This window comes from Zingiber officinale, chromosome 5B, assembly GCF_018446385.1.
Source record: "Zingiber officinale cultivar Zhangliang chromosome 5B, Zo_v1.1, whole genome shotgun sequence".
NCBI classification, from domain to species: domain Eukaryota; kingdom Viridiplantae; phylum Streptophyta; class Magnoliopsida; order Zingiberales; family Zingiberaceae; genus Zingiber; species Zingiber officinale.
Genome location: NC_055995.1, coordinates 88,121,743 through 88,140,192, shown reverse-complemented (window position 1 = coordinate 88,140,192; position 18,450 = coordinate 88,121,743). Strand labels below are relative to the sequence as shown.

The window sequence follows — 18,450 nt, the reverse complement described above, 5'->3', positions numbered from 1 at the left end:
AATAAAATTTAAAATGTTAATATTTCGACACGGAAGATAAATTAATTCGACGGATAAAAATATATTAGTCGACTGATTTTTAAATAAAAAATTAATTCAACTGTAAATTGACTGATAGAAATAAAATAAAATAAATAAATAAATAATTTAATTATTTTAAAATTATCCTACATGATTTAATAATTTTAATATTTTATCTACCCGGTTCGATAAAAACGGAAGAAACAGTTGTAAAATTATAAATGAAGGTTGTTCTCTTGAAATTAGAGTTCGTTTTGGATTGGATGGGATCAGTATGGCCCGTGCTGTTGATGAATGGGAAAGCGTAAATTCCTGTTTGGCGAAGGGAATCAGATAGTTGATATTTAACCATGGGATGTATAAATATCAGTTAGTTTGGCTTGCGCATCGCTCCGAGTGAGGCGTTTTTTTGGTCCCCGGAAGACTCCTCTGACGATCGAAACCCTAGTGTCGCCGCCGTGTTAGCTTTGCGATGAGCTTCTTCTTCCGTAGGTCCATTTTGGCTGCCGTCTCGGCGTCGTGTCGCCTCCCGCCGGTGATAACTTCGGAACCTGCCTTGGCATTGGCTGCTGGTGATGTAAGACGCTTATTTGGGGCTGATGGGAATCAAAATTTTGTTTTTTGTGGTCTCATCCGTAGGGAGTATTCGGCATCTCCGGTGGGTTTCAGGGCTATTGATGTCGCCTCTGCTGAGTACGCCTTTGATGATTATTATGAAGAGGAGAAAGATAAAGAGGATTTTAAGAGTGGCGAGGAGGGGCTAGAGATCGATAAACTGGGAATTTCGAAGGATATCGTGGCTCGGCTTGGAAAAAGGGGAATCACGAAACTTTTTCCTATACAGGTATCAAGTGTTCTTATTCAAAATTTCATTTTGGTCTATTTTTCTTCAGGCTAACATTTTGCATTTGTCGAGGACATTTGTTTTGCAAACTTTTGTGTTTCGTCATAACTAGTATCTTGACTATGGTTGGTCACGGTCGGCTGGAATAGCACATAACTAACTGACTTGAAATACGTTCTCATAAGTCAGTTCAGCTCCCTGACTTATGAGAAACAACCTAAATTAGCAAAATACGTTAGTTTCTAAATTGATTTATAAAGTGGAGATAGAGAATTGCTAGGTGTTCAAGCATCATTTTCTGATACGTTATTCTTCGTTTGGCTCAAGTTCTCATTCAATCAAGCAATTGGCTGTTTCTGTGTGTTTACGGTTGTTTAAATTCACATTTTATTTAATCATCTTGAAGATGCACTTGGTTTTTCAAGCATAATGTTCCTTTGTGGATCATGCTACTGCTTGCTATTCTTATTCATATAACTTCTAAGGAGTTGGGCTTCAACATTTCATCCGCATATTAATTTAGTATGTGTGTGTGTATATACATATATATATTTATACACCCCTTGCAAAATAGTCTAGAGAATTTCATGTGTGTGTGTGCCCTGCTGCTTTGAATTCTCTTGCAGGGAGAGCTTGTTAGCAGTGATCACCTGGAAGATGCAAAATATCATAATATTTGATAGAATACTTGTGATATCACAAATTAAAATTAATGTATGCCCAAGGGCCGAAGCTATGGGAGATCATTTATCACTTCCGGAAGGCCTAATTACAAGACTTCGGGCAAAGCGTTTCAAGGAAACGCTAAATGGGCTAATCAAAGAACATTGGGCTGATTATGCGCAAGGAGAGACCAGGATAATCCCAAGTGTTGGTCATGGCCTAATCCACGTAATCAGGCGCATCCATCCATGACTCAACCATGCATAACGGAAGAATGCTAATAAGTATGGGAACTTGTTCATGCATGAAGACTTAGGGCATCTCCAATCGTTAAAACTTTGAATGAGCTTTTTTTAGAATTCTAACATGCCACATCAACATTATAAAAACTCATTGAAATATTCTCAATCGTTAAAGCTTTGAATGAGCTTTTTTTTTTTTAATTCTCTCCACATGTAATTGCATGGCTCCATGGATATTACATCAATTTCAATACAAATCTACTATTCTCTTCACAATTAAAAAAAAAACCTACATACAATTTTTTCATTTAATATCTTTATATAGTTTTCATTTGATATTTTAATTAATTATAATCTTTAATTTAATTTATTTATAATTAACAATTAATAAATTAATTAATTTTTAATTTTTAATTTAATATAATTTATCATTTTATTTAATATTTAATTATTTTATAAATGTAATTTAATTATAGTCATTTGTATATTTTTTTTAACTTATCTCAAATATATTTATTTTTAAAAGAAAAAAATATAATTTTAATTATTACTAATTATTTATAAATTGAAACATTATAATTAGCTCATCAAATAATTTATTTTTAAATTATTTAAAAAGGGTCAATCATGTACATTAATTATTGGCTCCACCTTCAAGAGAAAAAGCAGGTTTGGAAACTTAATTCTGCTCTTGAATTAAAAACCCCAAACCTCACCTACACAATCATAAAAGCTTTTTTAATGAGGTTTTTAAATTTTACAAACCTTTGACAAAGCTTGCATTGGAGATGCTCTTAAGTATTTTGAGTCCTTAAGTTGTTAATTGCTTGCATGCGGCATTGGTACTCTAAGGGCATCTCCAATAGTTAAAACTCTAAATGAGTTTTTTTCAAGATCTCAATATGCCACATCAACAACAATATGAAAGCTCATTGAAATATCTTCAATGGTTAAAGCTCTAAATGAGCTTTCTTATGATCCATGTCATAGCATGAGTTGCATGGCTTCATGCATATTGCATCAAATTTAACACAAAAGAGCAGGTTTGTGTTTTCACTACTGCTCTTAAACTACAAACCTCAAACCTCACCTTTATAATGATTCAAAACTTTTTATTCAGCTTTTTTAATTTTACAAACCTCTCATGAACCTTGCATTGGAGATGCCCTAAATGTTGCATGTATTTTTTTTGTTTTGGGTTCCTAGATTGCTTGCATGAGGCATGTAGCATTGGGACTTTAATTGTTGCATGCATTCATTTTGTTTTAAGTTCCTAGATTGCTTGCATGAGGCATGCAACATGGGACATTACTTGTTTACATACATTTTGTACTCTTCCTTGTTCACTCCCATTATATAAGGGAGGTAAATCTGAATATGAGAAAGAACTTGGTTTTGGTGAGATTTGTGTGCTCTCTTAGTTCTTGAAAGAATTTATGAATTTATCGAGTTTACTCTCGTGGCGTTCAACCCATCGAAGCTTATCACCCTTGGGTGTGCCGTTTCCTTTTTTCCTTCGTAGACTTGTTTCGTGCCGGTTCTTGGTGACGGGTCAAGACTCACTTATCTTCTAGTTCATGGGGTTCTATCCATCGTTGCCTTGGGTTCCATTACATTTGTTGGTGGGGTTCGTATCAATAATGCATAAATTCTCAACTTATTTTTTCTTGACATTTGTTAATCAATGTTTTCCATCACTTTTGATTTCATTTTCTAGTAGCAGTATAAATCTAACTGTGTTCTTACGTTACATCACAGTGTTCTTTTTTGGGATATTTAATTAGAGAGCTGTTCTTGAACCTGTAATGCAAGGGAGAGATATGATCGGTCGCGCAAGAACAGGCACAGGGAAAACTCTTGCTTTTGGAATTCCGATCATGGATAAAATTTTACATTTTCAGGCCAAACATGGGTTAGTTCATTATCCAGATGTCGATATTTCTCGATATATACATGGTCTTGAGTGTACATATATGTATATCTATATACATATGTTTTGTCGTATCCAATTCTGTCACAAAATTGTGTTTTCAGTAATTTTTACAGACTAGTAATTGTCATACCTTGTTCTTTTGTATAGTCGTGGAAGAAACCCTTTGGCAATAATGCTGGCACCAACCAGAGAACTTGCACGACAAGTTGAGAAGGAGTTTAGAGAATCCTCCACTTTGGGCACACTATGTCTCTATGGTGGCTCTCCAATAAACCAACAAATGAAGGCACTTGATTATGGCGTTGATGCTGTAGTTGGGACTCCTGGCCGGATTATTGATTTGCTGAATAGAGGCGCCTTGAATTTATCCGAGATTCAATTTGTTGTCCTTGATGAAGCTGATCAAATGCTTAATGTTGGATTTGCTGAAGATGTTGAGAGAATTTTGGAAAAGATGCCTCCAAAACATCAAACTCTGATGTTCTCTGCAACTATGCCAGCTTGGATTAGGAAACTTACACAAAAGTTTCTAAATAATCCAGTTAGCATTGACCTTGTAAGTCCAACTCATATTTCAATACTGTATTATTTTTAGTGTTTGTTTGACTTTGTTTGATGGAGTATCAATGTTCATATTCTTTTTTCTTGGACTAGTGATGTTCTCTGCAACTATGCCAGCTTGGATTAGGAAACTTACACAAAAGTTTCTAAATAATTCAGTTAGCATTGACCTTGCAAGTCCAACTCATATTTCAATACTGTATTATTTTTAGTGTTTTGTTTGACTTTGTTTGATGGAGCATCAATGTTCATTTTCATTTTTATTGGACTAGCATGAATACTTGAATAGGTGTATCAAAATTTTGCATCTTCTTTTGCATGGTCATCGCCTTTATTCTAATTGTTTATACAAGTTTATTTTCTGTTGGTACTGGAGGCATGTTGATAGTAGATTTCTGTTGAACAATCTCTATGTCATTTGATGGTTTTTTTTTAAAAAAAAAATTTATTTATTTATTTTTTTATGAAAATAAACCTTCCTATCCTAGATCACCTCAACACCCTTTATATCTTGTCATGTACTTTGAATATTGGCAAAATTTAAAACGGTACAAGCCAAGGTTACTCCATTTACTTTAGGGAGTGGTTGAGAAACTCATATTTATAGTGACATTTTGCCTTGGTTAGTTTACTCTCTGTGTGTGTGTGTCTTCTTTGTCTTCGAGATTATGACAAATATAGCCATGGTTAGTTTACTGCATTTTCATGGGTAAAAGATACTTCATGTGAGTTGGATTTTTACTTTCACTATTAGTTGGCTAACTTGCTAGTTCCTTTTCATTTATCTAGAAAATTCTTTAAGCATGTATCTTCTTCTGTAGGTTGGTGATTCTGATCAGAAGTTAGCAGAAGGAATGACACTCTATTCTATTGTCTCGGAAACTTATACAAAACCATCAATTCTCAGGTCACTAATTAAAGTAAGTTATACACCAAATTGGTAACACAGTCAACACTTTAAAATTTAGTTACTTATTGAACCATGTCAGTTCAATTGATATAGTTGTAACTAACATCATTTTGATTTCCTTGTAGGAACATGCTAAAGGAGGTAAATGCATAGTATTCACTCAAACAAAACGTGATGCAGATAGGTTAGCTTATTCTATGGGTCGGAGCTTTAGATGTGAGGCCCTCCATGGTGACATTGCACAAAATCAGAGGGAAAAGACACTTGCTGGATTTCGTGATGGTCGCTTTAATATTTTAATAGCTACTGATGTTGCCGCTCGTGGTTCGGATATTCCAAATGTTGACCTGGTCCACATCTTTCCTTCTTCACTTGTTACTCTAGTGGCTTGCTAATGCATCATAGCAACTGTTCTGAACCTAACTTCTTGAAAAACTTTCAAATGTGCATCTAGTTTACATATTACATTCTCGGGTGAAAATTCATCTACGGGTAGGGTTGCTAGTAGGTTGAGCCTCTACATAGATGTCATACTTTGATTGCTAACTCTTAGTTGATTGTGATCACAATCTTTCTTGCTTCTATCATTTACTCAAATAATTATGTGATGGCATGTCGGAAATATGTTTTGGTGTATAAGCAATAATTATGCTGACTTAATAGCCCTGACATTACTCGATGTAAACCTATGATTTGATCTTTTTCCGAGCTTTCATTCTTTATGACTCTTAGGATTTTTGTTGTTTTATTTTTCCTTTTATGGAATATTTCAATAGGATTTTTATCAACCATTACTTCCTTCTTTGGCCAGGTGATACATTACGAGGTTCCAAACACTTCTGAGCTATTTGTTCATAGATCTGGTCGAACTGTACGAGCAGGCAAAAAGGCAAGTGCAATTCTCATTCATTCGAATGAGCAAAATCGTCTTGTTAGAGGCATTGAAAGAGAGTTAGGATGCAGGTTTATTGAGGTAAATTACTTGTGAGTTTTCCTGCCTCAAATATTATAATTTGCTTTTGTGTCTGTTAATGAGTAATATCTAATTCCTTCAAAAATCAGAATTTAGAAAGGGAAATCCTGGAACAATAAAAAAAAATGTTGGTTAATAGAATTGCTTGTATGGAACAATAAAAACTTAATGAATTGGTAGCAAAGATGCTACCAATTCATTTTTTTTTTATTTAGTATTTCTGCTTAGTGTGTATGAACTGGTATCAGCTCTCTTTATGAGTAGAAAATGAAAATAATCTTCATTTTAATCTTCAGCTCCCAAAGATTACAGTTGAGGGCAGAGGAGAAGACATGTCTAATGTCCCGGGTGGCGGTCGTTTCGATTCTCATGGAAGTGGCCGAATGTGTGGCTCTGGTTTTGGTAGTAATGGACAGGTTTTAAGGCTCTGATTCTGGATTTAGTTCCTTTGGTGGGTAAGATTCAGGTTCACCAAGTAGGTTTGGTGGTTCCAGTTTTGGTCGATGATCAGGTAGTTCATGTTCAGGGCGGCTCGATGATTCCAGCTTTTAGTAATTATGATGGTTCAGGATGCTCTAGCAATTTCAGGAACTTTGGTGGTTCCGGCTCTGGCTGTTCTGGTGGCTCCCGAAACTCTGGTTCAGGCTGGGTCAGTGATTCTGGGTCTGGCTTTGGTGACGGCGACCGGCTTGGAAGGTCATATATGAGTTCAGATTAGGTGATGGATCCAGGTTTTGAGATCATCTATAACACTGGTAACTAATTCCAGATGAAAGTACCGATAATCTTTCGATATGCAACCCGAGTCATGAAGGTAGCGACAATGCTGCAGTAGGCTGGCTAATCTGATGGTTCGAAAGATGGGTGGAGTTTGCTCGACTCAAGTCATGAGCTAAACCGAAACTGGTCTAAAACTGAACTGCATGTGTGTTAGGGAAACATGCACTTGTTATATTGATCTGACTTGGGTTTGATTGGACTTAGTTGGATTGAACATTTATAATTTAATTATAATTTAAAATAAATTAAAAATTTCAAATAAATTCATGCGAATTATATATCCGAAATGACTTAACCATAATTAGATAATTATTGTCGTCCTCTCAATCACTTTTTTATTCAATTAATTTTATCAGCGTCTATTATTTGTTTTTAGTTAGATGGGTGTTTCATTTATGATTAAAGTTAAATGGATATTTCATTTAAAGTGATTTGTTTAAAATTTTCGTATATTATTTGATCATTTGATTATGTACATCTAGTTTTTACAACATTTTTATTATAGTGATTTTATATAACAATTTAATTAAAATAATATTTCAACAAGTAAAATAGATAATTAAAATTTCATGATCCATATTATATTTTAAATGAACGTTATTTGATCAAATGTTAATTGATAATTTCTGACATATAAAAATTAGTTGTTAGTTTTTATAATATGTAGAAGTTAGTTAACTTCTTCCCTAATGATTTTTTTTAATGATAATTTAATTAAAATAATATTTGAACGAGTAAATTAAACAATAGGACTTTACATTTTAACTAAACATAATTTAATCAAAAAATTAGCATGTAATTTCTATCATGTGTAACAACTACTAGTTAAATTTTAAAATCTGTAGAAATTAGTTGGTAATTATTACCCATTGTAAAAGTTATATGCTAGTTTCTATAATAATGTTGAATTTAAGAGTAATTTTGAAATAAAATTATAAGAGGAATTGTTTTATTAAAAAAACAAACGTTAACTATTAATTTGGGACCATTTTAATTTTTGCTCTTTTATCTTTACTTGAGTTATCTTTCTGTTGCTTATTATTATATATGTGTGCACGGCTGTCATGATCAGATGATCAGGTGAGGAATGTGCATATTTTATTTATTACACTAAAAGATAATTACAGTCCGTATTTCTCGTAGTCTGTTTTTAAATTATATGAAAAAAATTTATAACTGATTAAGAAGTGAGAAGGATTTATTTTTTTTTTTTCTAAAGTATGTGCCCATCCAAAGTTGATCTTACTCTATGACAATAAGACTATCACATTCTAATCAATTCGATACTCATGCGGAACGTGTATATTTTATTTATGTGGAATCCGATAATATCGACCGACCGTGCATATTTTATATTTGAGGATAGAGGAGACGGTCGATGATTGCATGACACTAATAGAACCCTAATGGAATGTGGGCTCTCCATGCCGGCTTCTCATTTGCAGCACCCATAAAGCAACATTCAACAATATCTAATAATGCCATAAAATAATTTTATTAATTAATTATTTTATATATATATATATATATATATATATATATATATAACACTAGCGAAAAGTTTATGTAGGGCGCGAATCACCTTCATATTTGAACGTTTTATTAAATATAAATGCATAAAATAAATATCTTCTAAGAGACGATATAGATGGATATCAATGAAAAGAAAGCTACGGCGTAATGATTAATGAAACCTGTTATGGCAGTATATTCCTTAAGTATATACCATCTGCATGCATTACTTTAATCCCAGTAGAATCTAAGACTAGGATTAGATTAATACATAAGACAATGAAGGTTTGCCGTATATAAATATATATATTATAAGTGAGTAAAGTTACAAGAGATTAAAGCGATAAACGAACAAGTAAGAGAAACAAAATCAGGAAACAAAATCTGAGGAGGACCAATTGGATCACAAGGATCTAAATTGAGGATAGAGTTGGAGCTCAAGGGATATGATTAAGACATGAGCTGTGGCCATGTCTTATTAATTCTTTGGGAGGGCCCTGCGGCGCAGCGGCGAGCATCAGTCAGTCTCAAGCTTGCAACATCAAGTAAAGGAGAAGAAAACAAGGGGAGAGGAGCTGTCTGCTGCCCCATTTCTGGATTGAAGAGGGGGTGGTGCAATGATTTAGGTCGAGTATTCAATGGTGGGATTCTCGGTGGGACACCGCTAAGCCAGCGGCTCGATCTCCTTCCTACATTTGTCGATTGCGTGTGTGACCTTGGGCTGGGATCCTACTTGGAACAAAACTTAGGTGTGAGTCTCTTTCGCGGAGTTCTCCACGAAGGCGGTGGATTTAATTTTGAAGAATGAGGGCACATGGTATTGAAAGATGAGTATAGTCGATGTAAAAGTTGTGGACTTTATATTCGAGAAGGAGAATGCCCCATGTTAGTGATATAAATGAGTTGAAATTTGTTTATTCAAGTATTTATCGAACTTAAAGCTAGTTCAAACCTAACGATTTAGTGAAATTATTATAAAAAAAAAATGGAAGAACGGTCACGCGGTTAAGAATGTCTTAGTGTCGAACAGTAGATGATGCACTTCCAGATCTCGTCCTAAGTTTTCTTCTCCTAAATCCTTTCACCCAAAGATTTCACATCAAATAATGCAATATTCAAATACTTTTTCAGAAGCATTTTCTGCAATTGGTCACTCAACAGCAGACAGCTCCCAACTTCTCCTAAAGAAAATGCTTTCTTGCAGACGATAACATTCTGTAAATTGCTAAAAATAGGTTTCTGTTTCAATGATTCTGCCTCTGCAATGGTTGAGTAGGAGTACAAGTGCCTATGGATAAGGTAACTTGTCTTACATATTCACCTCAATGAATATTAATGCAACAATCTGCGTAGAAACAAGTTTTAGTTTCAGTTAAAGCCCTGACTAATGACAAAGAGACCGACGAGATGAAAAATTGATACTGCACAACATCTCATTGCCGCTTTCGCTGTACCAAAGAGTATATTTCCATAAGAAGAATGTACAAAAATACAGCTGCTGCAGTGTTTTCCGCAATCAACAAGAGTAGAGTGGCAATTATTTTGTGGAAAACAAAAAATCAGTATTGATGTCGATTCTCTACACAATAGAATCATGAATGCATTGCATCGATTTGTTTTGAGTTTGTAGCTCAAATTAAAGACGAAGGCTTCCAGGGACAAGTCGGTATATCAGTGATCACTTGCAGTCTTCCGACTTCAAACTTAATTACAGAATCGGGTTGATCAAGTTGTGCAAAGATTAGCATGTGATGGATATCATCAAATCATCCTTCATTGATTGGACTTGTGCCGGGAGACATTGATCGCGAGTCCAATTTACTGGATTTATTGTTTCCCTACAGCTTTAGTTAGGGGACTGCTATTAGGTGTCATTGCCGACTGATTCTGCTGCAATAAGTGAGATCCATATGTACAAAAGTTCATCGCCTGTATAGATCGACGTTTTTGAGAAATCCACACATGAAAAGAAGGATATTTAGAGCACAGTTAAGCTAGAAACCTGATGTGGAGGCACCATATGCATGCTAAGATATCTGCCATACAATTCAGGAACACGATTATTCTGCAGCTGATTCGAACAATTTACTGAACTTGTGGCCAGGGAGGGGAATGTTGTGGTCTGGCTTGAGCTGAAAGTTGGGTTGACTGATTGGTTAGCGATTGAAACTCTTGGTAGTTGAACTGTACTAGGAATAGTAGGCATTGAAACATGGCCTATTCCCATTCCAATGCCTGAAATGTATTGTTGGACACCGGGTAACATCATCGATGCCATTCCACTTCCCATCCACATCATCTGATGCACGATTAATGATACATTCACGTTATGATCTATAATATGTTGAACAAAGAATGCCAAAAGTATGGAAATATCAAACCTGAACTTGTAGTTGAAGTGACTTCAGGTACTCAATTGCCTCATCAAGCATTGAGGCTTTATCTGTCTGAGATTATGAATTACATATATTGGAAGCATTAACACTTATCCATTTGTTTGGTATGCAACAAAATATAATTTAGACTTGATTTGTGATGCATTGATCAGTGAATTAGATTTACGAAATATTGATTACTTACCTTGTTGCAATGAGGTATGAGTTCCTGTAGAGCCTTCATTTTTTCGTTAATCCTATCTCTTCTTTTCTACACAATTTAACAACTTCATAAGGACCGAGATGAAAATGAGCATGCCCTGAGAATAATTGACTCATCTTACTCTCTCAGAGAGATTGTGGACTTCAGCAGCACGAGTTCTGCGTTTAGATGTCGGTCTCTGAGCTGATTTGTTTGCCTTGATCGAATCATACTCGGCTTCCTGCAAGTTCTACAATCTTAAACATCATCCAATTCATTGGAACTAAGGAAAACTTAATAGAAGAAATTACAATCGATTCAATTCTTAAAAGAATACCTCACTTTGACACCCAGAATATTCCACCTCTCTTGCCTTCCTCTTGTGGCTTTGGCCACTCGCATTTGGCTGTCCTGCTCTTCCATAACTACAGCCAGAACCACCCGACGATGAAGTTACAGTGCCCTCGGGCACCTTTGAGCGAGTTCTCTTCAATGGTAATCTCATCTCACTGTCCTCTCTCAATGATCCTGTGACATTTCTAGCTTCATCATTGTTTAAAGAATTGGCTGGATCAGTGTAGGCTCGAATTTGATTGCTTCCGCAGATGCTCGATCCAGTAGTTATCCTCGTAGACTCTGCAGCGGCTACCTTGAGCGGAGGACGACCACCATTGTCCAAGCATGAAGACTGCGGTGTAGAACTCAAGCAATGCAATGTGGGAAGGGGCATGGTGTGTTGTTCTTGCGAGCTAGGAATAGTGGACTGCTTCAGAGCACATGGTGTGAAGCCATTATGGCACTCCTCTTCTGCAATCAAGTCCTTGTTCATCTCATCAGTGTCTATGTTCTCAAAGAACTCGGAGTACAGCTCCCTCTCGAACAGATCATCGAGGGGATACTGGAACCATGGCAAGGTTTCAGCTTCTTGAATCGAGCTACTGGAGTTGCCAATAGATGGCTCTTGTTTCTGAAACTGATCAGTCTTGTTGTTGGCAGTGGCACGCCGGTGAGTTTGACTGTGCATCACAACATGTCCATTTCTCCACAAGAGCTCCACCAGCTCATTGTCCAATCTGCAAGAATGGAAGAAGAACCCTAGATTAGAAATCCATGGACTAAAACTTGAGTCTGAAAAACTTGGGATAGGAATTGAAGAGGGCATAATCTGACCCCATTGTTTTCGTGGGATAGAGATCTGTGAAGCAACCAGAGTCATCTTCCATTGCCCAATTAGGTACATATCGGTTCATTGTTTGGATAGTGTTAACTTCACACTAAAACACAACAAAAGAAATCAGAATGCGAAGAGGAACATAAAACTAGGGTTCTACAGAGGACAGAGCTCAGATTTGTCAGAGAGGAAAAGTGAAGATCCCCTAATTGACTGAAATATATAAACCCTAAGCAAAAAAGTTATCACCAAGTGAGGATTTTGAGAAGCCAAACTCATCAATCACGGGAGGGAAAAAAAAAAAAAAATCCTAAATTCGCTCGAGATAAAGCATGATATAAACCAACTAATCGAACAGGAAGAAACACCATCAAGAAAACTGAATACACACTCAAAAAAGCTCAAATTTCAGAATTTTATAATGAAAAAAACTCTTTTTTGCAGCAAGAATACAAACAAAAACCTCATGAAAAAGTTCAAGTAATCAAAATCCACTAAACCAAAAAAAAAAAAGAAGAAAAGAAAAAAAGGCTTCGACAGAAACAGAGAGCTCGGAATAAAACGAAGGAGGAGGTAGGAGAAAGAAGCTCAGTGATCCACCTCGTGAGTTGCGAGTTCTTCACCAAGTTTTTTCACTCGAGAACACTAAAAAAGAGTGATATTTATACTGCAAATGGAACAAGTCCCTTCTCCTCGACCTCTCTCTCTCTCTTCGCAGCTGTTCTGCTGTTGAATATCGGAATGAACAGTTCGTGGTGCATATTCGAGCCTTGCGCCTTTTTAACGAGTTCTAATACAATTTTTTTATTATATATTTTTAAAAAGTTTAATTTACTATTTCAGTTTCATTTTATATTAAACTAATTATATCTTTCAAATTAAGAGGACAATTATTAGGAAATCACTGAACACAAAACTAAATTATTTTTTTTAATCATTATGGTCTTTTTTAAATAATATTTTTAATATAGATTTAATTTTTTTTTTCAGTAATGCATGTATTATATAGAAAACATTGTTTTAGTGAGGATTATTCTTTCTCAGTAACTGACAAAATGGGATAAACAATATTGACCTTATCCTATATTCCTATTCATTCAATCATTAATATGAAACGCATAAATTTGATAATATGTTTATAGTAAAAATAAGAAAATTATTGTGGGAAGGAAATGTAAAATGATAGCTTTCCTACACTGTTTGCTTATGTATATTAAAAAAATAAATAAATTTTCTCATTTTTCTAAAAAAAATTATAAAATAAGAATTGTCTTAATGCTTCAAGATAACTTCAACAATTTGATTTTCCATTATATATATATATATCAACATCAAGATTTGTTTTGTATTTAAAAAAATCGAAAAGGAACCTGTGATTTTCCAATTTATTTCTTTCTCAATCAATGTAATTTTTTCTAAATATTTCCACCACGAATTTTAGTTTTTGTTTTATTTTTCCATAACATTCTCAGATATATATATATATACTATAATCAAACCCTTAAAATATAAACCCTATGTTACGAGACGCGCCCACGGGGTCGTCTCTTATGCACGAAGTCACCTCCGATCATTGGAGATGTCCATATATATATATATATATATGCTAAGCGACATTTTATGCGCGACTGTGAGCGAAATCCGACGTGGGCTATCTGACGCGGCCAAAATTTAATTTTTTAAATCTCTCTCTCATCTGTTGGGGCAATTTCCCTAGGTCAAGTTTGACCAGTTTGACTAAGCTTGAGTTGAGTTAAGCTTGAGTCAGGATTTGAGTTTTGATGTTTGACAATATATGGAGATTGCTAGGGCAATCGTCCGTTTGACAATATTTGGAGATTGCTGGAGCAATCGTCTGATTGTGGAGATGGTCAAGGGATTGACCAGGTTGATGAGAAGACAAGTCAAGTGGGTCAGTGTTGACCAGAGACTTGACCGGGTAAGTCCTAATTGGAGTTTAGGCATCTGGGAAAGTCCTAACTGGAGGTTAGGCAAGAGAGAAGTCAAGTAGGTCAAGGTTAACAGGAGACTTAACTGGGAAAGTCCTAATTGGAGATTAGGCAAAGGTAAGTCCAACAGGAAGGTTGGCAAGAGTGAAAATCCAAGTAGGTCAGTGTTGACCAGACTTGGTGGTGAAAGCCCTGATAAGTGAGATCAGGCAATTGAAAAGTCCTAGTATAGCTAGGCAAAGGGAAAGTCCTGGTGAGGAGCCATGCAACTGGAAAGTCCAAGAGTGATCTTGGCAAAAGGAAAGTCCAGGTGAGGAGCCAGGTAATTGGAAAGTTCAAGTGTGATCTTGGCAAAGGGAAAATCCTAGTGAGGAGCCAGACAATTAGAAAGTTCAAGTGTGATCTTGGCAAAGCAAGTCCTAGGGTGATTTGGCTAGGGGAACCCGACAACTAGGATGAGGCTGATGGAAGCTCCAGAAGGCAAGGCGTGAAAGATGGGGAGATATCCGAGGGACACAAGGCTGATGGAGGAGGCTAGAAGGCTAGTTCGAGGTTGGTCGGGAGTGACCAAATGCTAGGTATGGAGACCCAACAGGTCACAGTTGACCGGGAGTTGGATTTGAGAGTTTGGACTTGAGTTTGAGTCAAGTCTAGGCTGGTCAATCGATCGGGCGATCGATTGAACCAGGGACCAATCGATCAGTGGATCGATTGGAGTGTGCTGCGAAGGAAGGAATGCCCCAATCGATTGGTCGATCAATTGGGACCATATTTCATGAGCACAGAGCCTTTCACAATCGATCGGGCGATCGATTGGGAGCTGGAAATCGATCGGTCGATCGATTGGGCAGGGGTGTTCTCGCACGATCGCGAGAAGTACAAAATGCTTCTGGATCGATCCACCGATCGATCCAGATGTTCCCAATCGATCGGTTGATCGATTGGGATTCGACCGTTGTGTAGCATGCAGGTGATGGACAGCTAGGATTGTGCGGATGTGACGTGGCAATCGATTGGGGTTGATTTCAATCGATTGGGAGCACTATATATAGCTTGGGCGGAGCGTTTTCTTCGCCAGATCTTTGCGATCTTTTGCGCAGCTCTTCAGCGATTTTCACCAGCGATCTTCTCCGAGATTCTTGTCAGTTCTTGAGGGTTCTTGGAGTGCATCTCCAAGATTCAAGAGGCAACCACAACAAGCAACAAGTAAGCAAGAAGAAGTGTATATTTCATTTATATTCGTGTATTTTCTTCTTGTGTGAGTGTTGTAGTGTTGTGTGGGTTTGTACGAGGCTTCTCCGCCTCCGGCTGCGACCGAGAAGGAGTGTTTCATAGTGGAGGAGTGAGTCGGTGTGTGGATTCTTGGATTAGTCACCTCATCTTTGTTAGGATCCTACGTACTCGGCTAGAGAGGGGGGGTGTGAATAGCCGCCCCAAATCGATCTTGTTTCTTCCTACGATTAGGTTAGCGCAGCGGAAAATACAACAAAGAAACGAAAGAGAAGAAAATCAAACCTTAACACAGCGATGTACGAGGTTCGGAGATGATACTCCTACTCCTCGGCGTGTCCGTAAGGTGGACGAGCCCTATCAATCCGTCGGTGGATGAGTCCCCGGAGAACCGGCTAATATCAACTCCTTGTGGGTGGAGAAACCTCGCCACAATCACTTGCAACAGCAAGCTAAGAGTACAAGAGAATAGCAAGAACAAAATGAATGTAAAACAAACAAGCTTGCCTTCTCGTCGACTGAGGTCCCGGATGAAGTAGCAACTCCACGGACAGATGCAACAGCAAGCCAGTCGAGAAAACTGTCCGGGAAGCTCACGCGAAGCTTCAGCAGCGGTTGAGCTCAGCAAAGCTCGGAGCACCAGAAGAAGCAGAAGCTTCAGGCAGGAGAGAACTTCCAGGAGGAAGAAGAAGAAGAAGAAGGCTCGCAGCAGCAGCCCTCCTTTTATAACCTGCGAAGAGGGCGAAGAAAACACAGAAGAAATCTAGCCGTTGAGTCGCAACGGCTAGTGCCTGGATCGGTCTGTGGACCGATCAGGCTCCATGTGGATCGGTCCACAGACCGATCCATTCCCTAGCCTTTCCCCGATCGGTCCATGGACCGATCGAAGCTCTGATCGGTCCACGGACCGATCAGGGAACCTCCCGATCGGTCCGTAGACCGATCAGCTTTCCACTGGATCGTCGCTGATCGGTCTGCGGACCGATCAGAACTAATCTGATCGGTCACCGACCGATCGAATGGCAGAGCTTGATATCGATCGGTCACCGACCGATCGAGCAACAGTATCACCGGATCGGTGCGGTGACCGATCCGAGCGGTTTTGCCCAAACCAAGTCCCAAGACTTCAAACCAATATCCGGTCAACCTTGACCTATTGGTACTTCATCCCTAGCATCCGGTCACTCCCTTGACTGCTAGAACTCCCGCCAAGTGTCCGGTCAATCCTTTGACCTACTTGGACTTTCCAACACCAAGTCCGATCATCCCCGATCCATCTGGATTTTCCCTCGCGGCTTCACTCACGGGACTTTCACCGCTTCACTCACCGAGATTTCCACACCGCCTAACATCCAGTTAGGACTTTCTCCTGGCTTCACTCACGTGACTTTCCATCCCGCTTCACTCACGGGACTTTCCACACCGCCTAACATCCCAGTTAGGACTTTCCACCTGGCTTCACCAGGACTTTCCCACTGTCTGGCTTCACTCACCAGGACTTTCCACACTGCCTAACATCCCAGTTAGGACTTTCCACTGCCTGGCTTTACTCACCAGGACTTTCCCACTGCCTGGCTTCACTCACCAGGACTTTCACCTAGCTTCACTCACTAGGATTTTCACCTGGCTTCACTCACCAGGATTTCCCGACTGCCTGGCTTCACTCACCAGGACTTTCCAATCGCCTAACACCCATTCTTGTCAAACATCAAGAATACAACTCTCTCACGAGTGTCAAACATCAACATGCAACTCAACTAGGTCAATCTTGACCTAAGGTTGCATCAACAATCTTCCCAAGTCAAACATCAAAATACAACTCGAGTTACGTCAACTCGAGTCGGGTCAACCAGGTCAACCTTGACCTAAGGTTGCACCAACAATCTCCCCCTTTTTGATGTTTGACAAAACCATAATCAAGTTAGGTTAACCCGATAACCTAACTTAGGTTTTCAATCATCTTCCAATGTCCAATGTTCTTTCCTTGAACATTCTCTGGACATTCTCCCCTTAGGTTAACCCGATAACCTAACTTGGGTTCTCCAATAATTCTCCCCCTTTTTGACACACATCAAAAAGAATTCCAATGTTCTTCCTTGAACATTCCTTGACATTCTTTCCCTAACTTAGGTTAACCCGATAACCTAACTTGGGTTCTCCAATAATTCTCCAATGAACACTCTCCCCTTTTTGACACACATCAAAAAGAAAAAGGAGAGTATCAAGGTCAAGAGTTTCTTCCTAATGAAAGTCCCATACCTTTCATTGAAACTCTTAATTTCCCCCTTGATACTAAACTCAACAATCAATTTAGTGATAATCCCATATCACTAATCCTCAAAAGTCTTAAGAGTACAAACTCCCTAAAAGTCAACTCCTCTTGACAATTAGGTAAAACTCCCCCTAGAGGTCAACTCCCCCTTGACCATTGCACCAACAATGTCTTTGAGAGTTCCAAACCTTTAGAAATCCACAAAACCCAACTTCCAGCTGAAATTTCAGACCAACAGTCGAAATTCAGCTTTTGGCACGCCCTGATCGGTCACCAGACCGATCAGGATCCCATTGGATCGGTCCCCAGACCGATCCACATTCGCTGGGATCGGACTGCCTCCACCGGATCGGTCTTCCCTGGATCGGTCCGGTGACCGATCCACACTCTGAAATCGAGATTTCGATTTCCCTTCCCAAAATTCAGAAACTCCTAATAAATTCCAGAAAATTCCAAAATCGTAAAATTTTGAGGATACACTCCTCATACCATATACTATCACGGAAAAATAATTGTCTATGGAAATAGTTTCCATTTTTCAATCTTGATACAAAGTTCAAAAACTTTGAAATAGTTCAAGTTTAACTTAACTTTGTATCACAATGTTCAATGATGAATGCTATCACTAGGAAAGCTTCATCAAGGTTTTTCAAATCAATTTTAAAATGCTTTTAAAACCATTTGAATTTAGGACCATAATCTTAGGGCTAGATGTACATGACTTGTACACAAGCTTTCCCTATGATCCTCAATTTCTTGAATTAGGGTCATCTAGGTACAAGAACAATGCACCTTGATCCTAACTCATGATC

At 37.9% G+C, this 18,450-nt stretch overlaps 2 protein-coding genes across 4 annotated transcripts; one reads left to right on the top strand and one right to left on the bottom strand.

Annotated features, from left to right (window-relative positions):
• Window positions 1-278: 278 nt before the first annotated feature.
• Window positions 279-7,190, top strand: LOC121984864 (DEAD-box ATP-dependent RNA helicase 53-like). Of its 2 annotated transcripts, XM_042538015.1 has the most exons (8): window positions 279-598; window positions 691-865; window positions 3,555-3,682; window positions 3,851-4,259; window positions 5,086-5,184; window positions 5,300-5,524; window positions 5,986-6,147; window positions 6,444-7,190. In XM_042538015.1, coding segments are annotated over exons 1-8 (1,335 nt in total). In that variant the 5' UTR covers window positions 279-596; the 3' UTR covers window positions 6,579-7,190. The 2 variants fall into 2 exon arrangements, with proteins under 2 accessions (XP_042393949.1, XP_042393948.1); XM_042538014.1 differs by having other exon boundaries at window positions 279-865.
• Window positions 7,191-9,875: 2,685 nt separating this feature from the next.
• On the bottom strand, window positions 9,876-12,946 carry LOC121984863 (transcription factor PHYTOCHROME INTERACTING FACTOR-LIKE 13-like). 2 transcript variants are annotated; one of them, XM_042538012.1, is made up of 8 exons: window positions 12,788-12,946; window positions 12,187-12,290; window positions 11,354-12,089; window positions 11,159-11,266; window positions 11,020-11,085; window positions 10,821-10,886; window positions 10,442-10,738; window positions 9,876-10,368 (listed from the first exon to the last, which is right to left on the bottom strand). In XM_042538012.1, exons 2-8 carry the CDS (start codon window positions 12,264-12,266, stop codon window positions 10,267-10,269), a joined length of 1,455 nt encoding a protein of 484 aa, XP_042393946.1. In that variant the 5' UTR covers window positions 12,267-12,290; window positions 12,788-12,946; the 3' UTR covers window positions 9,876-10,266. The 2 variants fall into 2 exon arrangements, with proteins under 2 accessions (XP_042393946.1, XP_042393947.1); XM_042538013.1 differs by having other exon boundaries at window positions 11,159-11,257; window positions 12,788-12,945.
• Window positions 12,947-18,450: the final 5,504 nt, after the last annotated feature.

What these genes read in the sequence shown, in the direction of transcription:
- LOC121984864 (XM_042538014.1), top strand. Translation starts at nt 494, where the DNA reads ATGAGCTTCTTCTTCCGTAGGTCCATTTTGGCTGCCGTCTCGGCGTCG. An exon ending in CGAAACTTTTTCCTATACAG is followed by an intron (nt 866 to 3,554) that starts GTATCAAGTGTT and finishes ATATTTAATTAG; the next exon opens with AGAGCTGTTCTTGAACCTGT. An exon ending in ATATTCCAAATGTTGACCTG is followed by an intron (nt 5,525 to 5,985) that starts GTCCACATCTTT and finishes TTCTTTGGCCAG; the next exon opens with GTGATACATTACGAGGTTCC.
- LOC121984863 (XM_042538012.1), bottom strand. Translation starts at nt 12,266, where the DNA reads ATGAACCGATATGTACCTAATTGGGCAATGGAAGATGACTCTGGTTGC. An exon ending in ATTCTGGGTGTCAAAGTGAG is followed by an intron (nt 11,267 to 11,353) that starts GTATTCTTTTAA and finishes TTAAGATTGTAG; the next exon opens with AACTTGCAGGAAGCCGAGTA. An exon ending in TCATACCTCATTGCAACAAG is followed by an intron (nt 10,887 to 11,019) that starts GTAAGTAATCAA and finishes TCATAATCTCAG; the next exon opens with ACAGATAAAGCCTCAATGCT.